At 37.2% G+C, this 24,697-nt stretch overlaps 1 protein-coding gene across 3 annotated transcripts; it reads right to left on the bottom strand.

Annotated features, from left to right (window-relative positions):
• Positions 1-407: 407 nt before the first annotated feature.
• ppox (protoporphyrinogen oxidase) lies at positions 408-24,444 on the bottom strand. 3 transcript variants are annotated; one of them, XM_052144213.1, is made up of 13 exons: positions 24,371-24,444; positions 23,630-23,760; positions 21,522-21,656; positions 19,007-19,122; positions 17,776-17,908; positions 17,410-17,554; positions 15,396-15,589; positions 15,183-15,246; positions 14,427-14,545; positions 13,075-13,188; positions 9,091-9,240; positions 6,036-6,078; positions 408-5,632 (listed from the first exon to the last, which is right to left on the bottom strand). In XM_052144213.1, exons 2-13 carry the CDS (start codon positions 23,714-23,716, stop codon positions 5,499-5,501), a joined length of 1,434 nt encoding a protein of 477 aa, XP_052000173.1. In that variant the 5' UTR covers positions 23,717-23,760; positions 24,371-24,444; the 3' UTR covers positions 408-5,498. The 3 variants fall into 3 exon arrangements, with proteins under 3 accessions (XP_052000173.1, XP_052000175.1, XP_052000174.1); XM_052144215.1 differs by having other exon boundaries at positions 23,630-23,738; positions 24,371-24,410; XM_052144214.1 differs by lacking the exon at positions 24,371-24,444 and having other exon boundaries at positions 23,630-24,338.
• Positions 24,445-24,697: the final 253 nt, after the last annotated feature.

Below are 24,697 nucleotides of genomic sequence, written 5' to 3'. Positions count from 1 at the left end.
ATGCTATAAAAAGATTCTCAAAAGTTTTAATTAATATCATAGAAGTTTTATGATACCTCAGTACATTATAAGTTCCTATAATGTCATAAGAAGATACCCTTTAAGATCCATATGATGTCATAGTAGTCTTCTATTTTCATGTGATATCACATAAATATTTTTAAATGATGCCATAAGAGAATCTTTAAGTTCTACTGTATAGGATGACACAGGAAAACTTTTTAAGTTCCATATGATGTCATAAGAGAATCTTTTTAAGATTCATATGTCATAAAAGAACCTTTTTAAAAGGAATATTCTGGATTCAATACAAGTTAAGCTCAATCAGCAGCATTTGTGGCATAATGTTGATTACCACACAACTTTATTTTGACTTGCACCTCGTTTTCTTAAAACAATCGAGGTTACAGAGAGGCACTTACAATGGAAGTGAATGTTGGCCAATCCATAAACATTAAAATACTCACTGATTTAAAAGTATAGCCACAAAGCGTAAACAAAAATATGCACATTAACATGATTTTAGTATGACAAAATCACTTACTTTTTCTGTGTAAAGTTATATCCAATTTACAACTTCTTTGCCATGACAATGTAATGTCAACAAACCCTAAAACAGCTGTTAAAAACAAATTACAATTAAACATCTCTCTCATTAATATTGAACTCATTTTTTGAGTTCAATATAAATGTCATAGGAGCACATTTTAATTAATTATGATGCCACTGGAAACCTACCTAAGTATGATCCATACAAGAACCCTTTTAAGTTCCGTAAGATGTAAGGAGTGCGTTTTTTTTTAATATTTATAAGCCACTATAGAACTCTGTGAGGTCTACAATATGATGGGTTTCCATGGGTTACGCTAAAAATAAATATAAGCAGAGCTGATGAGTCAGAGATGGGTGCGGTCCCGATCCCATTTCCCCTCTCTCACCATACTTTCCTGTCTACGCTATGGAAGCGTACATTATATATAATCTTAATATATAATTTATTTTAAGATTCTATATAAATGTACGATTAATATCCAGCTCATTATTATTTAATTAGCAGGTATGCATTATGACATACCTGCTTGCAGAGGAAAACAAGATACTGCAACTTTATTTAGGACACACGATTCAAATCAATGCTTTTTGACTGTGCTTTTATGGAGGTTAAAATAAACCCATGATCTAACTGGCTGACTGTTCCACTGGATTTGCAATCATTATGTAATGCACTGCTTTCTGTTGAACTTAAAAGAGCAAATCAAAACACAAACAAGACTTAATTATCATATTTTATTCTATGAATTGGATCCGGATGCCAAATATTTTATTATGTGACCAAGATTGTGCATGATATACATGCAGATGGCAGGAGAATTTGAGAGTCCACCAAACAGCTTTTAGAATCATAATTTTATGCCATTTTGATTGTGATTTTGATACATTAGGACCCTGGAGCTCCTGAGGAGTCAATAGAGGGAGCGTGTTGCAGCCTCATGGAATGACATTAAAGGAGAAAAGAACATTAAGCCCATTTATCAACACTGCTGCCCTCCTGACTCAGTTCATGTGGTCACGCATATGGGAAATATGGAGGTGAAACGTTCATAAAGACAATTCAGAAGAGCTACAGAGTCCTTGAGAAAAGACACACTGATTTTCAAATGATCAAAAAATATCCTCTAAAATATGCAAAAAGCTAAAATATCCTAAATGCTGTTTGACAATATATAGCCTATGGGACCACAGTTCATTAAACAGTTTAGCAGACATCATACACAAACATTTAACCACAAAATGCCACAATTGACCGAATCAAAATGGAGTATTTCAGGTGTAAGTATTGCTAGATTCTGTATCTGTACGTTTAAAAGTGAATTTGACTTTGAGAGGAAATTAAATAAAAAATTGTCTTAAAGAAATATTCTGAGTTTAATACAATTTAATCTTAATTGACAGCATTTGATTACAACAAAAAATAGTTTAGACTTTTCTCACCATTTCTTTAAAATTCAATATCTGGGTTCCAGTAAGGCCTTTACAATAAAAATGAATGGGCCCAATCCCTAAACGTAAAAATACAGAAACAATATAAGTTTTAACATGATTTTAGTGTGATAAAATCTCTAACTAACCTCTTCTGTGGACTAATTGTTTTTTTGTGGTAATCAACATTATAACATAAATGCTATCGATTGAGCTTAACTTGTATTGAATCCAGAATATTCCTTTTAAGTAGCCCAGACAAAAATCTCTGCTCAAAGCAAAAGAATGCCAAGCAGATTTGATACTATCTTGGAAAGTTAACAATTCTTTTTTTATTTGTCCCCTTTTCTCACCAATTTGGAATGCCCAATTCCCAATGTGCTCTAAGTCCTCGTGGTGGCGTAGTGACTTGCCTCAAAATGGGTGGTGGAGAACAAATCTCAGTTGCCTCGGCGTCTGAGACCGGTAATCCACACAATTGATCAAGTGGCTGGCTGAGCACATTACTGCGGAAACACAGCCAGTGTGAAGTCTTCACGCTATTCTCTGCTGCATCCACTCAAAAATCACCACGCACCCCACTGAGAACCACATTATAGCATGATAGAGGAGGTTACCCCCTACACTCCCTAGCAAACCGGACCGATTTGATTGCTTAGGACACCTGGCTGGAGTCACTCAGCACACCCTGGATTCGAACTTGCGACTTCAGGGGTGGTAATCAGCGTCTTTACTTCCTGAGCTACCCAGGCCCCCTGAAAGTTAACAATTCTGATTGCGTCATTAGTTTGGCAGAGGGTCCTGATGGAATTTGGACAGACTGCTTCACACATCAAATAACTGTCAAATAAAGCCAAAATGTCTCTTTCATACTGTTCCATATTCTCTTTTAAAGCCATATGCTTCCCTTTTTGAGCAATTTAGACAACCATATGCTGATCTTATTTTTTTTTACATTATTTTAATCAAGTTAATGACGGTGGGGGCATGAAATATAAAAATGGAAAGTCACAGAACAGTAAACAAGCAATATAATCATAAAGTGGTGCTTACCCATACAAAACCTGCTGCCATGATATTGAAGCAGCATGTTCAACATGAAGTAAGCACATTGCCATGTAGTCGCTAGGGTGTTCGGGGTAGTTACTTAGTCAAAAGAGCCCAAAACTAAGTCTCTGCGATGTTCTGGTCGCTATATGGCTCAGATCCCTCCATCAATGTAACTCAATGTGCAACCTGGTTCATTGAACCATGCTTTCATGTGTCTTGTTAGAAGTATCTTGGCACTCTCCTGGTGAAATGACCTTAGGGGACAACTTTTATTCACTTTCACACAAATCACGAGTAAACAGCATTTTATCAGTTAATAAATGCTCACTTTTTGCCCCATTTCTCACACAGTGCAATCGTATACGACATCTAAACACTTTTACTATAGCGCAAGCGATATACAGCAATACATATTAACTTTTGCATTACATAACCAACTATATTTACAAGCTTGTTTGAGAGCTATTAAGTTGTGCCGTCCCTTTTCAAATTTAGGGTAGGGAGACATGTTTAGGTAATTTAAAACTATAAACCTAATCTCTTCTGGAGAAAATTATACCTGCTGTTAGCACCACACAATGGACATTTCAACTCGAAACTGCTGCAATAAAAGTTATAAACCACATAATGTCATTTTCTGTTAGGGCGAGTTGCACTCCTAAGTGTTAGGGGTTTGTTAATATTCTTGTTTTTAATTCTGCATCATCATAATGTGGTGTCCTGTTAAACAAACACTGACTGTCTACTAGTCTTGTGGATGAGTCGAATTAGAGACAAGGAGGAAAACTAAAAAAATAGCTAAACCGTTAATGTCGGTCAATCCATGACATTTGAAATAATGATTAGTGGCAGACAGCATCAAAATCTGTGGCAGTGTGAAGCCAGACAGGAAATCACTTAAAATGCACAAATAACAAAACCAGCAGGGACTCATACAGAAACATTTAAATGTTGCTGGCAGCCACATCTTTCTTTGTGCATGTTTGACAATGTGCCTTTTGTAAAACAACTTTCCAACTGAGCTGTCAACACACTCAGAGGTGAAAACAAAACATTTCATTACAAACTGTAATTTCCAAGGTGACCTCGCCATTTGTTTGGTAATGGCTTGGAGGGTTGGGTGGGCTTGTGTAATTGGCACATGAAATATTTAATTTGTGCTGTGTGTTTATTAATGTATACTCCTGTTTAGCCGCAGGCTTCTTCACATTGCCAATGCTAGATGAATTCACGGTCTACTCATCAACGCATACAAAAGCCAGCTTATCTTTTATTATTATACTGAATACCACATTACATGGAACATATCAAGCACATCTCAATTATTTTTATTGCTGATCATACTTAGAGCATCATCTCTAACATAATATGTATAAAAATAAATTATGATTTACTGAATAGTTGTATACTTCATAAATTTAGAATATTTTAATGGAATTGTTTGAATTACATGATTAATTAACATCACCCGCTTTACAAAACTATACATTCAAGACTATCAAGCTATCAACCACAAGCTATAATGTAATATTCCTTGTACTACAAGCACACTCGTGCAAAGATGTGGCTTTCGTCGCACCCAATGAACACTCCCAGAACGAAATCTCGAGGCTGAAAATAATGCAAATAATCTCAATGGTATGGGAATCCATTTTGATACAATACAATATAAATTTAATTCAGTACATTCACCGAACGATCCTTATGAGCACTGATGATTTAAAAGAAAAAAGGCACAGCTGTGCTAAAACATTAATGTGAAATGAAATCGCATCAGATTAACAAAAGACCTGCTTCCAAAACTTCTGTATCCAAAACAAAATTGCACGAGACTAGAGCAACCATTATAGTTCTGGATCTCTGAGAAATAGTATATTTTGCCCTTTGAAAGTCAGTAACTATACAGATTGCCATAACTATTTCAAATCTGCTGCTCGGTTCAAATGCAAAATATAAGTCTTAAATTTGCCATTGAAGACACGTCAATGTAATGGACATTATGCTGGCAGAAACTCTTGACAATATTCCAGCCAAGATGTAAAGAAAAATTCAAAATATAATATATGTCATCTAAAGTTCAAATTTACCACAGACTGACATAAAAGTTACATTTAATTTATGTGCCACAGAGACAGAGTGTTCACAATTGTAGCCAAACAAGTTCTACAATTGTTTGGCTACAATTGTGATGTTTTATTTATGAAGTAAATTATTTGGCAGCTCATTTCTGCCTGGAAGTTTAGCATAACTTTCTTAACGACATTTAGAACTCATCATTAATACAATATTAGATTTCTAGACTATGTGCTGTACACTACAATCCCAACACTTAAATTTCCATTCAAAATTCAAGTGTATATATTAGAGTGCATTTTTCAAATCCATCCCAGGATTCACAATATTACAAAACCTAAAATCTTTGTCTTAAATAAAAGCATTTCATTCAGTCAAAATTAAACGACCTTCAGTCAAATTTTTCCAACGAGACCCTCAGCAGCAGTGCGCCCACTGAATATAACATCATTGACGGAGACACCATCGTAAGACGCTCCCACCAGTGTCAAGGGCAGATTGTGGTTGCTGATGTATTGCCTCATCTTCTCTGAAAACAAAAAATGGCAGAAAACGGTCCTTCATTTACATGTTTTTTTTGGAACATGGACGTAAACTATAGCAGGTTTAAAAGTTGCCTCTGTTGTACAGAAGTAAATACCCTCTATTACATTCTCACAACTTTTCAAAAAGAGAGATTACTGCTGTCAGAAGAGAAAAAGATGTCAAATTTATTGTCACTCCCTAAGCAGTAGTATTTAATACTCCATTGCAGTAGTGTTGACTACTTTTTAATATTTGTTTGTAAATGCCATGGTAAGATAGAAGTTATAAAAGCATACTTTTAAAACCGTACATACGTAAATTGTTTGCTAGATTTACCATGCTAAATTAAGGTAGAAATGCATCAATCTCTGTGAAAAGGGTATATATATTAATAAACTTTGGCTTACCAAGTCGCTGCCAGTGTCCTAATTGATATTGCGGAATGCAGTTCTGAACACAACAAAAAGATTAATAAATGGATTAATAAACAACAATACATAAAGAAACATCTCAAAACTCAAAAAGGCATTCATCTGGAAAAGACTTCCTAATATGAGATTCCAGATACAGTAGTCTCTTTGTGAAGGTATATAAGACATTGTATTCAATAAGACAATGTAGCATGAAAGAATGCAAGCATGCATGTGTGTCTGTGCAGGTGCACAAAGGTGGACATTTGAATCTTACTCTGACTTATTTTTAATTATATTTTCAATCAGAAATGAAGTGGAGCAGCTGGCTCCCCTCAACCCCTACGACAGTCTGTCTTGTATGTCCTGAAAACAAGTCACCCTTCCTGACTATTCCCTTCTGTTCTACTCCCAGCACCACAGAAATAGAGGTCAAGAGTAATGTTTAAAGAAATAGACCATCTGCCTTGATTTACGTCAGAACAGACGGAACCCCAGAGAGGAGACTGAGGACATCTAGTGGCTACGATATTATCGATAAAACTGATGTCATGCATGGCTGACTCAAGAGAGGAAAAATCTTTGAGAATAAAAAATCTGTAGTAATTTCTTTATATAAATGCTAACATTTATTTAAATAAAGGGGCCATGACTCTGTCTGCTTTCTGACCCTTCAAATTAATCAGGCTGTTTTGGCACTTGTTCTATAAAGATTTCTATATGTAAACAATATCTGCTATGATTCAGATCTTATTGGATGTCAAATGAGTAACAATGTGCTAATGCAAATACAGCTGCTTTCACCAAATATTCTGGGTGGACTGGGGAGGGAGCGTTGCATGGTGAACTTTAGAGTATGTCTTAATAGTATTCAATTATACATGTTGTTTGAGCAAACATTTTGATATATATAAACTTCCCTTTTTCAGGACACTGTATTTTAAAGATAATTTTGTAAAAATCCAAATACATTTACCGATCTTTATTGTAAAAGGGTTTAAACAATGTTTTCCATTCTTGTTCACTGAACCATAAACATTAATGAACATGCATCACGGTCGATATGACACTAACAGCTTACAGACGGTAGGCAATTAAGGTCAGTTATATAAACGTAGGACACTAAAGAGACCTTTCTACTGACTCTGAAAAGCACCAAAAGAAAGATACCCAGGGTCCCTGGTCATCTGCGTGAATGTGCCTTAAGCATGCTACATGGAGGCATGAGGACTGCAGATGTGGCTAGGGCAATAAATTGCAAGGTCCGTACTGTGAGATGCCCAAGACAGCGCTACAGGGAGACAGGAAGGACAGCTGATCGTCCTCACAGTGGCAGACCACATGTAACGACACCTGCACAGGATCGGTACATCCGAATATCACACCTGCGGGACAGGTACAAGATGGCAACAACAACTGCTCGAGTTACACCAGGAACGCGCAATCCCTCCATCAGTGCTCAGACTGTCCGCAATAGGCTGAGAGAGGCTGGACTGAGGGCTTGTAGGCCTGTTGTAAGGCAGGTCCTTACCAGACATCACCTGTAACAATGTCGCCTATGGGCACAAACCCACCTTCGCTGGACCAGACAGGACTGGCAAAAAGTGCTCTTCACTGACGAGTCACGGTTTTGTCGGTTACGTCACCAGGGGTGATGGTCGGACTTGCGTTTATCGTCAAAGGAATGAGCATTACACCGAGGCCTGTACTCTGGAGCGGAATCGATTTGGAGGTGGAGGGTCCGTCATGGTCTGGGGCAGTGTGTCACAGCATCATCAGACTGAGCTTGTTGTCTTTGCCGGCAATTTCAATGCTATGCGTTACAGGGAAGACATCCTCCTGCCTCATGTGGTACCCCTCCTGCAGGCTCATCCTGAAATGACCCTCCAGCATGACAATGCCACCTGCCATACTGCTCGTTCTGTGCATGATTTCCTCCAAGACAGGAATGTCAGTGTTCTGTCATAGCCAGTGAAGAGCCTGGATCTCAATCCCATTGAGCACGTCTGGGACCTGTTGGATGAGGGCTAGGGCCATACGCCCCAGAAATGTCCGGGAACTTGCAAGTGGATTGGTGGAAGAGTGGGGTAACATCTCACAGCAAATCTGGTGCAGTCCATGAGGAGATGATGCACTGCAGAACTTAATGCAGCTGGTGGCCATACCAGATTCTGACTGTTACTTTAGATTTTTGTGGCACTGCCACATTGGCTGAATAGATAATCACATGAATAAGTAGATGTACAGGCCTTCTTGATAAAGTGCTCAGTGTGTGTAATATATATATATATATATATACACACACACACACACACACACACACACACACACACACACACATACAAGTTAAGGCATGCCAGAGTGTCGGTGTGGGAGAAACACCGCAAAGAGAGAACGAGAGTACTGCATTGGCGTGTGTTCTACGGAGTGTTCAAGATCTAGAGTGTTTTCGAAGTCATTTATGTTGAAAGTTAATTATTGCCTGAGTGAAAAGAAACAAAACGCTATACACAACAGAGAAAGCAAGAGAATAAAATACTCACGCTGACCGTTTGTTACCTCGTGACTCCTCCATTGCCCACAAACTTAAACTATCACACAGAGGTTTGTATGTTGGTTTCAAACACCTAATTCAGAGTCCTCTTAAATTAGAATAATTTTATTGAATTCTAGCCTACAAAATACATTTTTGCTATCATCATATTTTTGTTACAGTCTTGGGTAACCAGCATACATCATAATTAAACCACACTGTCATTACAAATGGAAGCCAAGTCAGGACATTTTTATAGTATCTTGTGTTATAAATGTCAAATTTATACAATTTATTAATTACAATCTTTGTAATTAATAAACAATGTTTTGATGTTTATGTGCTTCACAACTGCTTTACTTTAAAATTTTGCTTTAAACCCTATGTAATATGTAGGCGTTTAATGCAGGTATAGATATAAAGAGAAGCATAGATTTTTTTGGTTGTTATGGTGGTAAAAATCACTGTAATTTACAGAATCTCAGGGCTTACTGTTTAATTTCAACACACAAATCTCACCTTAAGTAAAGCAACCAGGTTCCACACAGGTGATGAACTGACACCCAGGTGAGCGGTCACTGTCTGGATGGCCCGATCCAGCAGCATCTGCTTGGTCACTGCATCCAGATTACCAAACGTCTGCTCAAACCACGCACCTCCCATCATCACCTTGATACAAACACACATAATCATTCTCAAAAACCACACAAATAGCTGCAGTAATTACACTAGAAAATTATACCACTGGCAAAACTGGCTTTTATGATGATAACAGTTGGAATCGTCATAAGAACATAAATTCATGTGACTGATCTCATTATGTTAGTCAGGTTCCTAACATTGCTCAAAGCATATCTCTACTCCTCTAATGGCATTTCATGCTTGTTTGGAAATTTCTGGCCTCTTGACTACACAGCTGTTTTCTAGCTGGGGAAAAAAACATCATGTCCTAAGCAAGGCACTTTTAAATTAATAATGATTTAAGTGGGTGAGAATGAATAATTCAACAGCAATTTTTCATTGTTGTGAGGGACAGAGTACCGGAGGCTATTTTTATTACTGTGTGTAATAAGTTCCTGATATTGGAAAGCTGAAGTATTTATATCCGAGACTCATCGCAGTTTGGGCTTTTGGTTCAGAGATGCATCTCCCCAAAGCAGATCACGCAACCACACTTAGGGTGAGGACATCAGATTAATTCCCTAACAAAGATTCACCTATCTGTCTTTCCAACCTCAAAACATAGGAGAAACAGCATACAGCAGACACTCAGGGTTCACATGTAATATGTACATGCACAAGTTATTGAGAATAGCCATGTGAGATTAAACACACTTGTGTGATTCAGTGTGTGGGTGGATGTGTGTACAAATATAGAGCACCTTGGTAAGACAATATTCCCAAATGTCTAAAACCACATTGAACATCTGGGATGGTTTTAGTTTAAAAATCAAGATTTATAAAAATCTTGCAAAATTAAGAAATATTCAGCACTATTTTGAGGTCCTTAACAAATTTGTGTCAGTTAACTGCTTTGTAAAAAAAGGTTTTCTTACATCCATTGAAGAATACAAGATGTTCTTTGGAATATTCACAAATCATGTTGGAAAATAATGTAACATTTTCTTTAGTGGTTTTTAAAACATTTTTGTACCATATATACTGAATGTTCTTAAGTTATCTTTGTGTACACAAGTAAATGTGAAATAAAACAATTAAACAACACACACAAGCAAAAAATACGTTATTCACAATTCATGACATTTAATCGTAGAAAGCATTCCCTGTCTTAGGTCATTTAGGATCACTACTTTATTTTATGTATAATAGTAGAGAGAATGATTTATGCTGCCAAAACAGCGCCAACCCACATCTCAGAATAGCATTCTGAGATGCTATTCTTCTCACCAAAACTGTACAGAGCGGTTATCTGAGTTACCGTTTGAAGCACCTCACTGCTGCCACACGATTGGCTGATTAGATAATCACATGGATGATTGTTTGTGCCAGACGGGCTGGTTTGAGTATTTCTGAAAATTCTGATCTGGATTTTCATGCACAACAGTCTCTAGAATTTACTCTGAATGGTGACAAAAACAAAAAACATCCAGTGAGGGTCAGTTCTGTGGACAGAAATGCCTTGTTGATGAGAGGTCAACGGAGAATGGCCAGACTGGTTCGAAATGACAAAGTCTACAGTAACTCAGATAACCGCTCTGTACTGAAGAATATAATCTCGGAATGCTATTCTGAGATGCGGGTTGGCGCTGTTTTGGCGGCACGAGGGGGAGCTACACAATATTAGGCAGGTGGTTTTAATGTTGTGGGCTTGTGGCTTATTGGTGTATATAAACACACACACACACACACACACACACACACACACACACTAGTGGCCAATGGTTTGGAATAATGAACAGATTTTCTTCGGAAGGACATTTGTACTTTAATTCACCAAAGTTGCATTCAACTGATCACAAAGTATAGTCAGGACATTACTGATGTAAAAAACAGCACCATCACTATTTGATAAAAAGTCAGTTTCAATCTAGACGGGCCCCATTTCCAGCAGCCATCACTTATCTTTGAGTAATCATGATAAATTGCTAATTTGGTACTAGAAAATCACTTGCAATTATATCAAATACAGTTGAAAGATATTTCAGATATTTAGAAGTAACAGTGATAAAATTGTTCCTTGTGGGGCTCCTGTGTTTGATATAATTGTTCCAGACATGTTGCCATTAACAACCACTCTTTGCTGACGTTTAGAAAGGAAATCTTTAATCCACCAAATAAGTCCCCCGTTAATCCCCAAATTAATCAATCGCTGAATAAGAACATGGATTTTCATTGTGTTAAAAGCTGACGTAAAGTCTAAAAACAAAATCCTAGCCTAGTTTGTATTTTGTTGTACATGTTCAGCCACTGAATTATATAAAGTTAACAACAGCATCATTAGTACCTCTATCTTTTCTATATGCAAATTATCTCACAAGTCACTCACAGAATTCATTAGATGCCTCATAATTACTCTTTCCATGCATTTTCCTAATACAGATGTGAGGGCAATTGGTCTACAATCCTTTAACTGTTTAGCTCCTGGTTTATTTGGTATGGGAATGACAGTAGATATTTTCCATACATTTGGTACTGTTTTTGCATTTATCAAAATGCTGGAATAGTTGGGTAAAAACCCCAGTCAATTAATAAATGGTCTTTCAAAACCCACCCAATCAGCCCATCAGGTCCAGGTGCCATATTAGGCTTAATACGAGACAAACAGTATGCAATCTAGATGGAGTGGTGGTGGCGTAGTGGCTAAAGCTAACCCCACAGCCACCCCCATTGTGTCCTTGAGCAAGGCACTTAACTCCAGGTTGTTCTGGGGGGATTGTCCCTGTAATAATTGCACTGTAAGTCACTTTGGATAAAAGCGTCTGCCAAATGCGTAAATGTAAATGTAAAGATTCACATATACATTCACCAGAATCAAACCTACAAAAAAATACATTTTAATCATCTGCAAAAGATGCATTATATGAAGGAGTGGTGTATATTTCCTTCCCCTTTCTTCCCATCATGACATTCAAACCCTCCCATGCCTGCTTTGCATTACCCTTAATAAAGCCTCTTATATTCAAGTTTAGCAGTTGTTCTCTATTCTTCTCTCTAACTAATTCCTTATCACCCTTCATAAAAGGCCACCCGTTTCTCATTAAGGCATATTTTAAGATCTTTAGTGAGCCACTTATTATTTGGATATATACGTACTGTTTTGGTTTGAACACAATTGTTCTCACAAAAATTTTAATAAGACATGATGGTGTCTGTAATATCATGAACATTGTCACATACATTAAAAACAATAGCCAGTCCAACGGAGCAGCCGCGGCCATCTGCCGGGGGACGAGGAGCCCAGCCGCCTGGAAGAGGACGATTGCCGCCGACCGCGAGGGGAGAAGGGGCTATAGTCAGCGGTCAGGGCCACTGCCAGTGGCGCAGGAGTCGCCTACCGGACGCTGAAATGCGAGCGGGAGGGGCTCGCTGCCAACCGCATGGAGTGGGAGAACCGCTGCCAGGGGCGGGGGAGACCCCTTCTGTTCCCCGAGAACGTGACAGGATGTTCCGTCCGCCAGAGGCTGGAGGTCTGCCTCTGATCCACCCAGAGAGGCCCAGCTGTCGTCCGATAGAGGGTGGAGGAGTGGCCGAGGAACAAGCTATGGCGTATCGGAGGACCTGCGAGTAGGTTTTTTTTTTTCCTCATCTCTCTCTCCTCTCTCTCACTGCCGCTCTGCATTGGCCTTTTCCCTCTCGTTTAAATTTTTTTGTTTTTTTGGGGGAGTACTACACTGTTACAGGACGTACCCCCCATTTGAATTATTTATGTTTCCCTCCCTTGTCCCCTCCCTCGTCCAGAGTATATGTATATATACACATACAGTACATACTGTTTATATATATATATAAAAATAGTCATCTATATATATGGTGAGGTCTCACCGTCAGTCTGGTTGTTGGTCCTCCACTCCGATTGTGTTGTGGAAAGGGAACGGAGTCATACACGACCCCCAACACACCTGGTTCTTCTGAGGAAGGCACCAAATGTCCAAAGCCCTGAAACATTCACACCATGTGCCCACATACATAAAGTATATACACATTTATTAATAATAATGCCAACACATGCATAATAAACAGAGGTTTGATGAATGTTCAGTGGCAAGAAAAAATATGTGAACCCTTTGGAATTACCTACATTTACTGTATAAATCTGTCTTAAAATCTGGTTTGATCTTCATTTAATTTACAATAATGAACAAACACAATCTGTTTTAACTATTAACACACAAATTATTGTATTGTTTGTGTACATATTGAATATATAATTCAAACATTCACAGTGTAGGTTGTGAAAAGTATTTGAACCCTTAGGCTAATGATGTCAACAAAAGCTAATAAGAGTGAGGAGTTGGAAAACCTGGCACCCAATTAATGAGACGAGATTGGAGGTGTGGGTTAGAGCACTCAACAGTTTGAGTTTGCTATTAACAATTAGTATCTGCTAACATGGACCATGCCTTGTAAAAAGATATCCTCAGAAGACCAAGATCAAGATTGTTGTTTTGCATAAGTCTGGAAAGGGTTAAAAATGTATCTCAAAGTGCTTAGATATTGTGAAGTAGGGTGGAGGGATCATCATGACTTGGGGCTGCTTTGCTGCTTGGGGGCCTGGACCGCTTGCCATCAGAGGGAAAAATTAATTCCCAAGATTATTAAGATAGCCTACAGGATAATGTCAGGGTGGATGTGTGCCAGGAGAAGCTCAGTAGAAGTTGGATGATGCAGCAGGACAAAGATCATAAACATCGAAGTGAATCACCTACAGAATGGCTTAAAAACAAAATCAAATCCACCTTTTGCAGCGGCCCAGTCGAAGAATGTGCCAAAATTCCTTCTGAACGATGTGCAGGTCTAATCTGCAAAAGAGTTCACTTACTATTTTATACAGCACTGTGAAAGTTTAATGAGATTTGTTCAATAAAGAAATGAAACATTATAATTGTCTGCGTGTTGTTAGCTCAAGCACATTGTGTTTGCCTACACGTGTGACTTTGATGAAGATGAAATCACATTTTGTGACCAATTAATAAAGAAAACCAGCTAATTCCAAAGGGTTCACATACTATTTCCCGGCATAGTGCATTTAAGAAAGATCTTGCAGGGAATGTAAACATATCCTCTGGATCATGAAAATGTATGAACTGAACATCTAAGGTTCGATATAGTGTTTTATACTATGACCTCCATCTTTTGTCTCTACTGTCGGTTAAGATCACCAAGCGAGTTCTTACTGTTACGGGAAGGATGAAGCCTTCATATTCTAAATTCACCACAGCAACAGTCACAGAAGCGATGGATCGCAGCTCCTCTGATAGGGGTTGAGCAGCAGGGGGCAGCACCGATGCCAAGGCTGGTAAAGATATTTAGAAACATGGTGCTACATGGTTGCTGCAGAGTTTTAAAAACTAATTTAACACTTTTAAAAGACATTTTTCAAGACCTCATTCAAACACAAAGGAAATAAAATACAAATCTACAATACTCTACAACATATTACAATATAAACAATTAAAAGCAAACATTGTCATTTTTGTAACACTATATCATCATCATCAACAGTTGATCATTAGTAATTGCTTGTCATAAATTTCCACTATGGCTTAATGATTGTGGACTGCTCTGCAACAGCTGAAAACACTCACAAGCCCCCGCGCGCTTGGAGAAAATACAGTGCAGTGTTTTCACTTTGAAGGATGCAGCGCATGCATTTATTTAATTAGATCATATTCTTTTGAAGTTTGATAATCACATTAGGTCATATCACTATTCCTGTCTTTCCACCCCCCAAATTTAAGACCTCTTTAAATGATAATTAAGACTTCTGTTGAATCATTTAAGATACTTAAGACTTATTATGACCTTACATTTTGGAAAACTGACTTTTAAGACTTTTTAAGTATCTTTGGGAACCCTGTGCTACAGCTGTAAAACTAACCTAATTTCATTAAATGAAGTGGAGTACACCATTGTTCAATGAGTGCATTTACCCGTTGCAGGAAGGGCAGAAATCACATGATCTGCTTTCAAACATGACCCATCTTCCAGTTTTATCTATATCCAAAATATAAGAAAACAAAAATACCTTGTTTTTTTTCCATCATCACTGACGAACTTCAACAAACAGACATTTGGTCAGCCCAATGCAGTCAAGATATGAAAAGCTTGTTGTAGTTATGATAGAGAAGCTTCTTGTATCTCACCTCCCAGCCTCTCCCATCCATGTTCAGACTCTTCACATTGGCCTGGTGATGAAGATCCACTCGCTCTCGTCTCCTCAGTGTGTCCTCTAGTGCTTCTGGGAGTGATTGCATGCCTCTCTTCAAAGACCATTGAGTCCAAGACTCTTCTGATGCTCTCTTAGCCAACTCACAGGGGACTACTTTATGACCACCTCCTTAAATAATATAAAAAAATACCAAACAATATTTATTGATATTTTCTATGAAGTCAGCGAGGTCAAAGATGTTCTGGGTTCAATAAAAGTTAAGCCCAATCAACAGCATGTGGCATAATGTTGATTACCACAAAAAATAATTTTAACTCATCCCTCATATACAGGTAATTTTATTCCAAAAAAATTGTGTGGGAATTTCCCACATTATAAACGTGGAAATTGCTTTAATTATTAAAATTGTGCGCAATATCCACGCCAAATTTCAGGCTCTGCAAACTGTAATATATAAAATTTTTAAAGTTGCCCTGGTTCCCCTCTATGATTTCATAGTAAAAAAAATAAAAAACAACCATTACTCTGCAATCTGCTAAATTAATGCAATAAAAAGCTTCCCCCTCTTGTCACATACGTCAAGGCTAAATCAAAGGTCATCGTGGGCCAACTTTAGCCCGCACGCCCTAGTTTGGGTATCTCTGGTATAGCCACAAGCTAGGGCTGCACAATTTGGACAAAAATGTATTATTATTTAGAAAACGATTGCGATTTGATAAACAGAAAACCAGTAAGTGATTCCTTTTGACAAAAATTAGGTAATGATTTGTCCATGTTCTAATGCCAATACAAAGGCCACTCTTTGAGGGTTCACATTTTGGTCCTCTTAAAAAGAAATTAAATTGGACCTTTTTCCACAAATACAAACAAACACACAAAGAAACAAAACAAAGAAAAGTAAAAAAATCAGTCTTCTTTGTATTCACATTGTACCCGTCCAATGTATACACATTTCTGTTTACTTTGTGATAGGGTCTCAGCCCACTATTCATTATCATTATTTTTTGAACTCAGTCAACTTGAATATTATATTATTATAATATTATTATTTTATATGAATTATTATTATTATTATTATTATTATACAATAGTAATACATTTCTGTAATAAAATCCTAACTTGCACAGTGCATTGCTATGTGGCCCAGTTAAAACAATGTGTTCTAAACCGTCAAGCTTTTATTTTGCCAACATCTGCATGAAGTTTGTTTGTTGCAGTGTTTACATTCACAACAGCTGTATAATGTGCTGCTCTTTTTAACTTCTCCTCTGTTCACAAATACCCGGTTCCATGGGCTGTTTAATTCCACAAAAGTGGAATTTTGGGGCTCTGAAATCCACATTTTGTGGCTCTGAAAGTAATAATGCACTAACACAATATAGACAGGACAGAGCAACGCACATAAATGCAAGTGTATTGGGGCAAGAACTCTAGGTCAAAGCAGATAAAAGCAGCATAAAAGTAATCCATACCTTCAAAAGCGATATGATAGATGTGCGTAAGAAACTGATGGACCTACAGAGCTGAGATATTCTTTTAAAAATGTTTGTGTTCAGCAAAAGAAACAAAGTTATACACATCTAGGATGCATGAGGGTGAGTAAATGAGAGAAATTTCCTTTTTGGTGAATTATCCCTTTAATTTATTACAACCCTACCACAAGCAGTAACATTATATTTGATAACATGATTTTAGCGTGATAAAATCACTTTCTAGCATTACCTGTGTAAAGCTATATCCAATATTGCAACTTAATTGAAATGACAACATGTAAACTGGTAAATGCCGTTTTTAATTTTTACATTTTGTGGCTATTCTTTTGAAACATTGTGTATTTGAAAGTGTATGGACTATTTGCCTGTTTTTTTTTTTTTTAGATAAATGAGGGAAGAATAAATAATTTATTGAGGCAAGCAACATTATGCCACAAATACTGTCGATAGAGCTTAACTTGTAGCAAACCCGGAAAATTCTCCTTGAGCTCTCACCTGAACCAATAAGCATGCCCAGCACAATGGAGCCCCACGCCTGCTCTGCTTCATAAAGAGGCGGAAAACAAGAGCGCACACTCAACTGCCTGCAGTCCCCAGCAAACACCCCTCTGCACAGGCTGTCTATGGCTATATCTGCCAACTGCAGAGAGAGAGAGAGACACACACACACACACACACACACACACACACACACACACACACACACACGGTTAACTAAACAAACAACAAAATCTTTTTCAGATTCTCCCCTTGCCGCCATACATTTGAGCCTGATTTGGAGTGGCAGTGAAGCGCACCGTACAGCACAACGACAACACGTGTTGTATAACAGGTCATCGAACCTCTAGTGTTAGGTCTCACCTCAGAGCCAAGTCGCCTAGAAACAAATCCATGAACAGATTCATCCTGTTCTTTCCCTTTACTGATCAGCATCTCCTTTAAAACACTCTGGACTATAGGATGAGAGAAAGGAGGGATGGTGCGCAGAACTCCACTAAAGTAATAGAAGAAATAGAATATTTAAAAGGATAGTTTAACCAAAAATGAAAATGGTCATCATTACTTATGCACAGTTCATTACAAACATGTATGACATTCTTCTGTGGAACACAAAATGAGATGCTAGGAAGAATATTAGAGACTGACAGCCCCAGACACCACTCACTTTCACTGTATAGGAAAATTATACAATAAAGACCCGCTTTCACTTTTTGGGTGATCCGATCCCTAAATACAGGTCTTAACAGGGTCTAAACCGTTTTGTGATTGGATCACAGAAACAACATACGAATGTGGTCAAAAATGCATGTTACCAGATCGCATTTGAGGTATAAACGCTAATCACTAATCCGCATGCGTCCAGGCAGCAGTGAAGCTCCACCCCTCACCTGTCAATCAACCGATGTGCTAAAATAGGAGTTTAAAGTTTGCCGGTAACGAGCTGCTTTAAAAAGGAAATTACCGTCCGATCAGAAAATTTTAAATAGCGGATACATACAGAATAACAAGAACTTCACAGATATTATATCAAAACAGACGTGAAGCACTAACACCTAAAGCTCATTTAATATAAGTAACCCACTAAATAATCGATCATTTCAGCTTGACAAGTTGCGTATGTGCTTCGATTGCATTTCAACTGCTTTTGGGAGAAATAGAACACCATTTTCTTTACTCTTCATCTTTTCTGAATTTGTTGCACTTTAATATGATGCAGTAACACGCTGAGAAAGTGACAGAGGTATGTTGTCACGAAACAGAGACCCTCCCTCCAAATTCTATCACAAGTGGTCACAGGAGACGCATTTAAGTGACCCGGTGTAAACAGCGATGTGTCCGCCAGACCACACGTGATCGGATCACCAGAGATGCATCTTAATACCAGGTAGAAACGAGTTCAAAGGTGAATGAAGCTGTCATCCCCTTACGTTCTGCCAAGCATCTCCTTTTGTGTTACATAGAGCTTTGGAACCACATGAGGGTGAGTAAATGAAGACAGATTTCTCATGTTCTGGTGAACTATTCCTTTTAGACTTGATATAGTTACTTATGTATCAAATCAGAGATGACACACAATTGTGTTTCCTCTCACCCGAGTCCTGATGGCATCTTGTGCAGTTGTCCCTTCACATAGAGGTAGCGGTTCTTTGAAGCCACGTGATCCTTCGTAATTGGAAGGATTTCCGATTCAAGACCCAACTCAGACACCTGCATAAGGCAATAACTCAATAAGAAATAATAACTAGTACACAATATTCTACATTCATAAATATAGGCATTAATCTCTAAGCGCCTGGGGAAAAGTTCTTCATAAATACTACATTTCATTGGCAGGTACTTAGTCTTACCAGTTATTTGTATGCCATGAAATAGGATCTGCACACTTTCAGCAGAAAATGTAAGTAAATCAGAGTAGATAATGTACGTGTAAGAATATTCAAACAATATTAGATATAAACGGTGGGGTAGAATGGTAAACAACAAAGGAATCTCTTCTATTAACAGTATATTTGTGCCATCTTGTGGCCACATGAATACTAGAACACTGCCATTAGCTCAAGTTTGGTGGTTTTAAATAAATGCTTTGGGTTTAATAGAAGATCTATTAAGGTTTACCACAAAAAAATTATTTTAAACTATTCCTAAGTTTGTAAAAAAAAAAAAAAAAAAAAAAGAAGGAAAAAGCATTATAGTAGTGCACTGACTGACAATGGAAGTCTGAAGGCAAAAGCATTGCACCAGAATAAACTTTAAAATCCACACGGTTTTAGAAGTAGAGCTTTAATACTTAAACCTTATAAGTGTTTACATGAATTTACTGCGATACATTTGCTTACTAACCTTGTGTGCCAAGCTACAGTATATCCAATTTTTCAGCTCCTGTCATGATCATGTAAAGCTTTCACATGATATGTGGAAGAATAAAAGCAGGGTCAGATATTAATTTTTTATTATGTGGCAATATTTGCCTCTGGGATCTACATTTTTAGGGGTATTTTTAACCCTTAATTTTAACCCAAAAATTAACATTCTCTCATTCACTTACCCTGATGCCATCCCAGATGTGTATGACTGTTTTTCTTCAGCAGAAGATAGAGCTCTGTTAGGTCCTTATAATGGAAGTGCATGGGTGCCACATTCTAGTCACATTTAGGCGGCATAAAATTAATCCACACGACTTGCATCAGGGTAAGTGAACAATGAGTGAATTATAATTTGTGGGTATATTATTCCTTTAAAGAGCATCTAAAAAAACATGGTGTGTCTTCTTTTTACGTAAAATGCATTAATTGAGTTACTTTATTAAAGTCGGAATAAAAATGAAATGTTTTTCATTTCGGTTTATTCTGAGCAAAAACTAATATATATATATATATATTAGTTCCTTACTTTTATCCAGAGTCAGACATTAATGGGGGGCTTGGGGCTTAAAAGCCACAAAGTGAAAGCATAGCCCTCTTATTTCAAATTGTGAGGGATAAAAATGCCTTGAAATGAATTATCTTTTATATTTAAATTATAATTATTAATTGTGATATTAAAAGGCTGCTATGGCTGAATCACAACATGCTGATAAATGTGATTATTGTTTGTGATATTGTTTATACATAAAAATAATACAACCATTTAATATTATATAATTGTTATTATGAGTATTATTGCTACTTTTTAAATATAAAATGTTAATACAGTTATATATTTTCATGCATCCAGTTGAATAGAGGTTTCATTTTAGTGGAACTTTTATTTTGACAGACCTTGGAGTTCTCCCTGTTTTTGACTGGTTAGTTATATGAATGCATTAATCCATTAATGCAGGGATACTCCCATCCTGACACTCCAGCTGAAATATCCAAGCTGCACCGGAGGAGTTCATTTAAGTGTTATCAGCTGTTTATACGCTAATAAATCTTGATGAAAATTAAACATCAGCAGTGTGTGTTGCGTTTGTGTGTCAGTGCGACTATGCATGCGTGAAGCAGAAAACAGAGCGGAACCTCTTGTTCATTCTGTAATATGCAGTGCATGTGACTGTAACTTAAGTAATTTAATTAAATTACTTCCTTCTGCTGATGATTTATCAAATTTTCCCATATCCAGAGTTTTTTTTTTATTTTATTTTCAAATTGTCGTAAAACTGTCACATCATAGATCACTTTGCTAATGACAGCATACTGTAATATGGTACTGAAATTAGTAACAAGACGATATCGTACCATTTAAATATTTGTGGCATCACGTTACTTCGTTAGTACCGAAAAAACCGTGCAACCCTATGCTGCATGCATAAAACTCGCAGGAGATCAGGTTGAAATCACCAAGATCACATTTCTTCCCCATTCTGATTGTTGATGTGAACATTAACTGAAGCTCCTGCATGAAGATATGCAGGATTTTATGCACTGCTGCCACAAACTTGGCTGATTAGATCATTGCATGAATAAGTAGGTGTACAGGTCTCCCTAATAAATTGCTCAGTGAGTGTACAGTATTTTGAACTCAGAACATTCTTTTAGATTGTTTGACTACACAATTAAAGAGACACTTTGAAACAGTGAAAGTAAATTCTTTTAACTATATATGTGTTGGCAGACATGTACATATACCATATTCAAAGTGTTCCGGCCGACAGCTCCTGCAGGTCGCACCCCTCGTGGTCCATGCTCAAACACCGCTCCATCTTCCCTCCGTGTTGTGCTTAACCAACCGCCACACCTTCCACCTCCCTCCAGCAGCACGACCTACATTACATGAGTAAGAGTGATGTAGTGAGAATAAGTTTTTGTTCGCTGCATCCGAAAACTGGAAAATGTTGCCTTCAGATGCTGTATAGGAAGGTAAGATGAAAATAAGGCTTTTTTCAAACTGTTCTGAGACCAGTTTCCATCATTTCCTTTGTTTCCTTGATTCAAAAACGCTGTCGGTTAAAACACTAACGGATTAGGCAGCAAGTCAGCTGCCTACGCTTTTGGATACAGCCTGCATCTTAGAGACGTAGGATTGAGTCTGACCTGGGTCACGTCCCGATACCACTGCCTCTCTCAACCAAGTAAAAAAAAAATTATCTATTCAATCAAACAATCAATCTTTATAGAAAAACTGTTGCAATATTAACCATAAACTATTGTAAAATTATAACATTTTATCCAGCTTATGGGTTTTTGGGTCACAGATACAATGCAAATTATTTTTCATCTACATAAAACACATATTAGACCAACAATTTTACACCAAATGCTGTCCCAATTAGCCTAAAAGTGTTGTCAGAACGATCGACATCAAATGTAATAATGTTACTGATTTGCAAGTTCCCAGCATGTATTGCAACATGAATAAATTATGTGGTTAGTGTTATAGGCTTATTTATTTTCTGTTTGCTGACTTTATGCTGTTTTTGTTGCCACTGTTAATTAATTTCAAAACCAAATATAACATTGAAATGGTGACAAAAGATCTCATATTGTGAATTAATAGTTGGCTGAACAAGAAATGATTTGTTCTCTCAATAAGAATTTTTGCATTCAGTGGACAAATTCAAATTGACTTAAAGCAAATGTTACTGGGCACAATTATTAAGAAAGTTAATAATTAACTACCCCCCTCCCCCTGACTGTGGGGTCTTATATATTGGGACCTCCACTATATAAAGTTAAATAGACCTTATTCACAGCACGCTTTGATTTTTTACAGGAATGACAACGAGGCTGTGAGGGATAGATGTGCAGTCATTTCAATGGGTTGTACTGCATTAAAACATTTTGGGATCTTTCCACAGACAAAATATTAAAAAGAACATCTTTTCAAGAACATTTAGTTTACAAAAAACTCCAGACAACATGAGCTGTGGAAAATCAGATGTGATCTAGGAGCTTTTTACAGCTTTATACCATGCGTGCCATTGAAGAGATGCAAGTCTATCCCTCACAGCCTCATTGTAATTCCCCATAAAATTCAAAGATGGTGCTACCGTGAATAAAGTCTATTTTCTCCAAAAATGCCTTATTGAAAATGATCAACTTCAAAGAGAAAATGCTGGATCCAAAGTTCAACAGGAAATGCATGTTTTCTTTGTGATGTTTACGCTAAACTTATTCACGTTTGATTGATATGAAGAACTAAATAAATAAAAGTTAAAGGAATAGTTCACCCCAAAATTGTAATTATCTTATCATTTACTCACCCTTATGCCATCCCAGATGTGCATGACTTACTTTCTTCAGCAGAACACAAACAAAGATTTTTAAAAGAATATCTCAGCTCTGTAGGTCCATAATGCAAGTGAATTGTAACCAAAACTTTGAAGCACCAAAAAACACAAAGTCAGCATAACTCATGCACAGAGATGGTGTTAGGAATTGTAATCAAACTTCAAATCATGATCGTCAAGGAGACTGCTGAAGTGAAGATTTAAAGAGAGAGAAAAAGTTATATTTTGGTCTGTTCTCACCCAAAACCTGCCTATGCTGCCTTTATGTGCTTTTTGGAGCTTCAAAGTTTTAGTCACCATTCCTTTGCATTGTATAGACCTTCAGAGCTGAAATATTCTTCTAAAAAATGTAGTTTGTGTTCAGCAGAAGAAAGATCTGGGATGGCATGAGGGTGAGTAAATTATGAGAAAATTGTCATTTATGGGTGAACTATTCCTTTATGCTATTGATTTTTTTAATTCAAAATGTAATATATTAAGTGTTAGTAAAGTAATAGTTTATTATACCTTTGAGACATTAGGACTCTTGCTGAGATGATGGCAGGCAGACAGACCCCCAATCCCCCCACCCAACACTGCTACAATCTTCTGCATTCAGCTCCAACCACTTCCCCACCTGAAACAGGACTGACCAAAATCTTAAAACAACAATGGATAAACATTTATATCACAGTGGGACAATGTGTACATGACAACATAATCATTCTTACTGGTAATTAAAGATTTATTTATTTTTTTAAATCCAAGAAGAACATAAACAAAAGAGAACCAAGTCACATTCATGGTGAAATTTTGAGTCCAAGAAAAAATATTGGCTAGTGGCCTGCACGGAGTGAACCCTGATGGGAGTAACAGGGTTGTGGCCCAGATAAGATGATTGTGCTGTCATTTATCTCAGTCAAACAAAAGGAAGGGAAATGTGTCTTTCCACGAAAATTGGCGAGTATCATAAGTTTACCTTAAGTCTCACAATAAAATAAACATGTGTTAGATATGTAGTAGTAGTAGTAGTAGTAATAGTAATAGTAATAGTAGTAATAGTGGCGAAGACAGTAGAACCAAGTAAGATTGTGTAAATACATGTTTGCAGTTTCAAACGTACTTGCCTTTCACAACTAATAAACAATAAACTAGAGGAAGACAGTGGCAAAGAACACTCAGACAATGTTTATCCAGAGCATAAATAGACAGCTAAATCGTTAAATGAAATGGACACTACTTAAAAAATAATGTAAAAGAACATATTACCTGCATAAAACAGCGAGTTTAGATAGCGTGCATTCTGCAGTTACTAAATGACGTTGGGTGTTGAGACGACGTGAAGCAAGATAAAAAAAAACTAGATTAGAAACTTTCAAAGTAAAAGTCCGATTTAGCTACAGAACAGGAGCCTTTTGTGTATACCCATATTTGCCGAACCCCTGACGTAAAATATGGACCTTTATGTAACGTAAGCAGGGGTCGGACGGTTCTTCCACTGCAAAAAAATGATTATGTTTTTAAATAAAGTCTGCATTCTAGTGAATTCCTTGCCATAAAAAAAATATAATGCAATAAAATCCCTTTATTGTCACT

The sequence above is a fragment of the Xyrauchen texanus genome, chromosome 15, assembly GCF_025860055.1.
Source record: "Xyrauchen texanus isolate HMW12.3.18 chromosome 15, RBS_HiC_50CHRs, whole genome shotgun sequence".
NCBI lineage: Eukaryota > Metazoa > Chordata > Actinopteri > Cypriniformes > Catostomidae > Xyrauchen > Xyrauchen texanus.
The sequence above is the reverse complement of the archived record's forward strand: the minus strand, read 5'-3'. Positions and strand labels throughout refer to the sequence as shown.

Bases quoted from the DNA above. Each gene is read 5' to 3' on its own strand.
- ppox (XM_052144213.1), bottom strand. From the start codon at position 23,716: ATGCAGAAGATTGTAGCAGTGTTGGGTGGGGGGATTGGGGGTCTGTCT. The intron at 15,590-17,409 runs GTGAGAGCTCAA...ATATTATTTAAG, and splicing joins GGGCATGCTTATTGGTTCAG to GAGGTGGTCATAAAGTAGTC. The intron at 15,247-15,395 runs GTGAGATACAAG...TTTTGGATATAG, and splicing joins TGGATGGGAGAGGCTGGGAG to ATAAAACTGGAAGATGGGTC.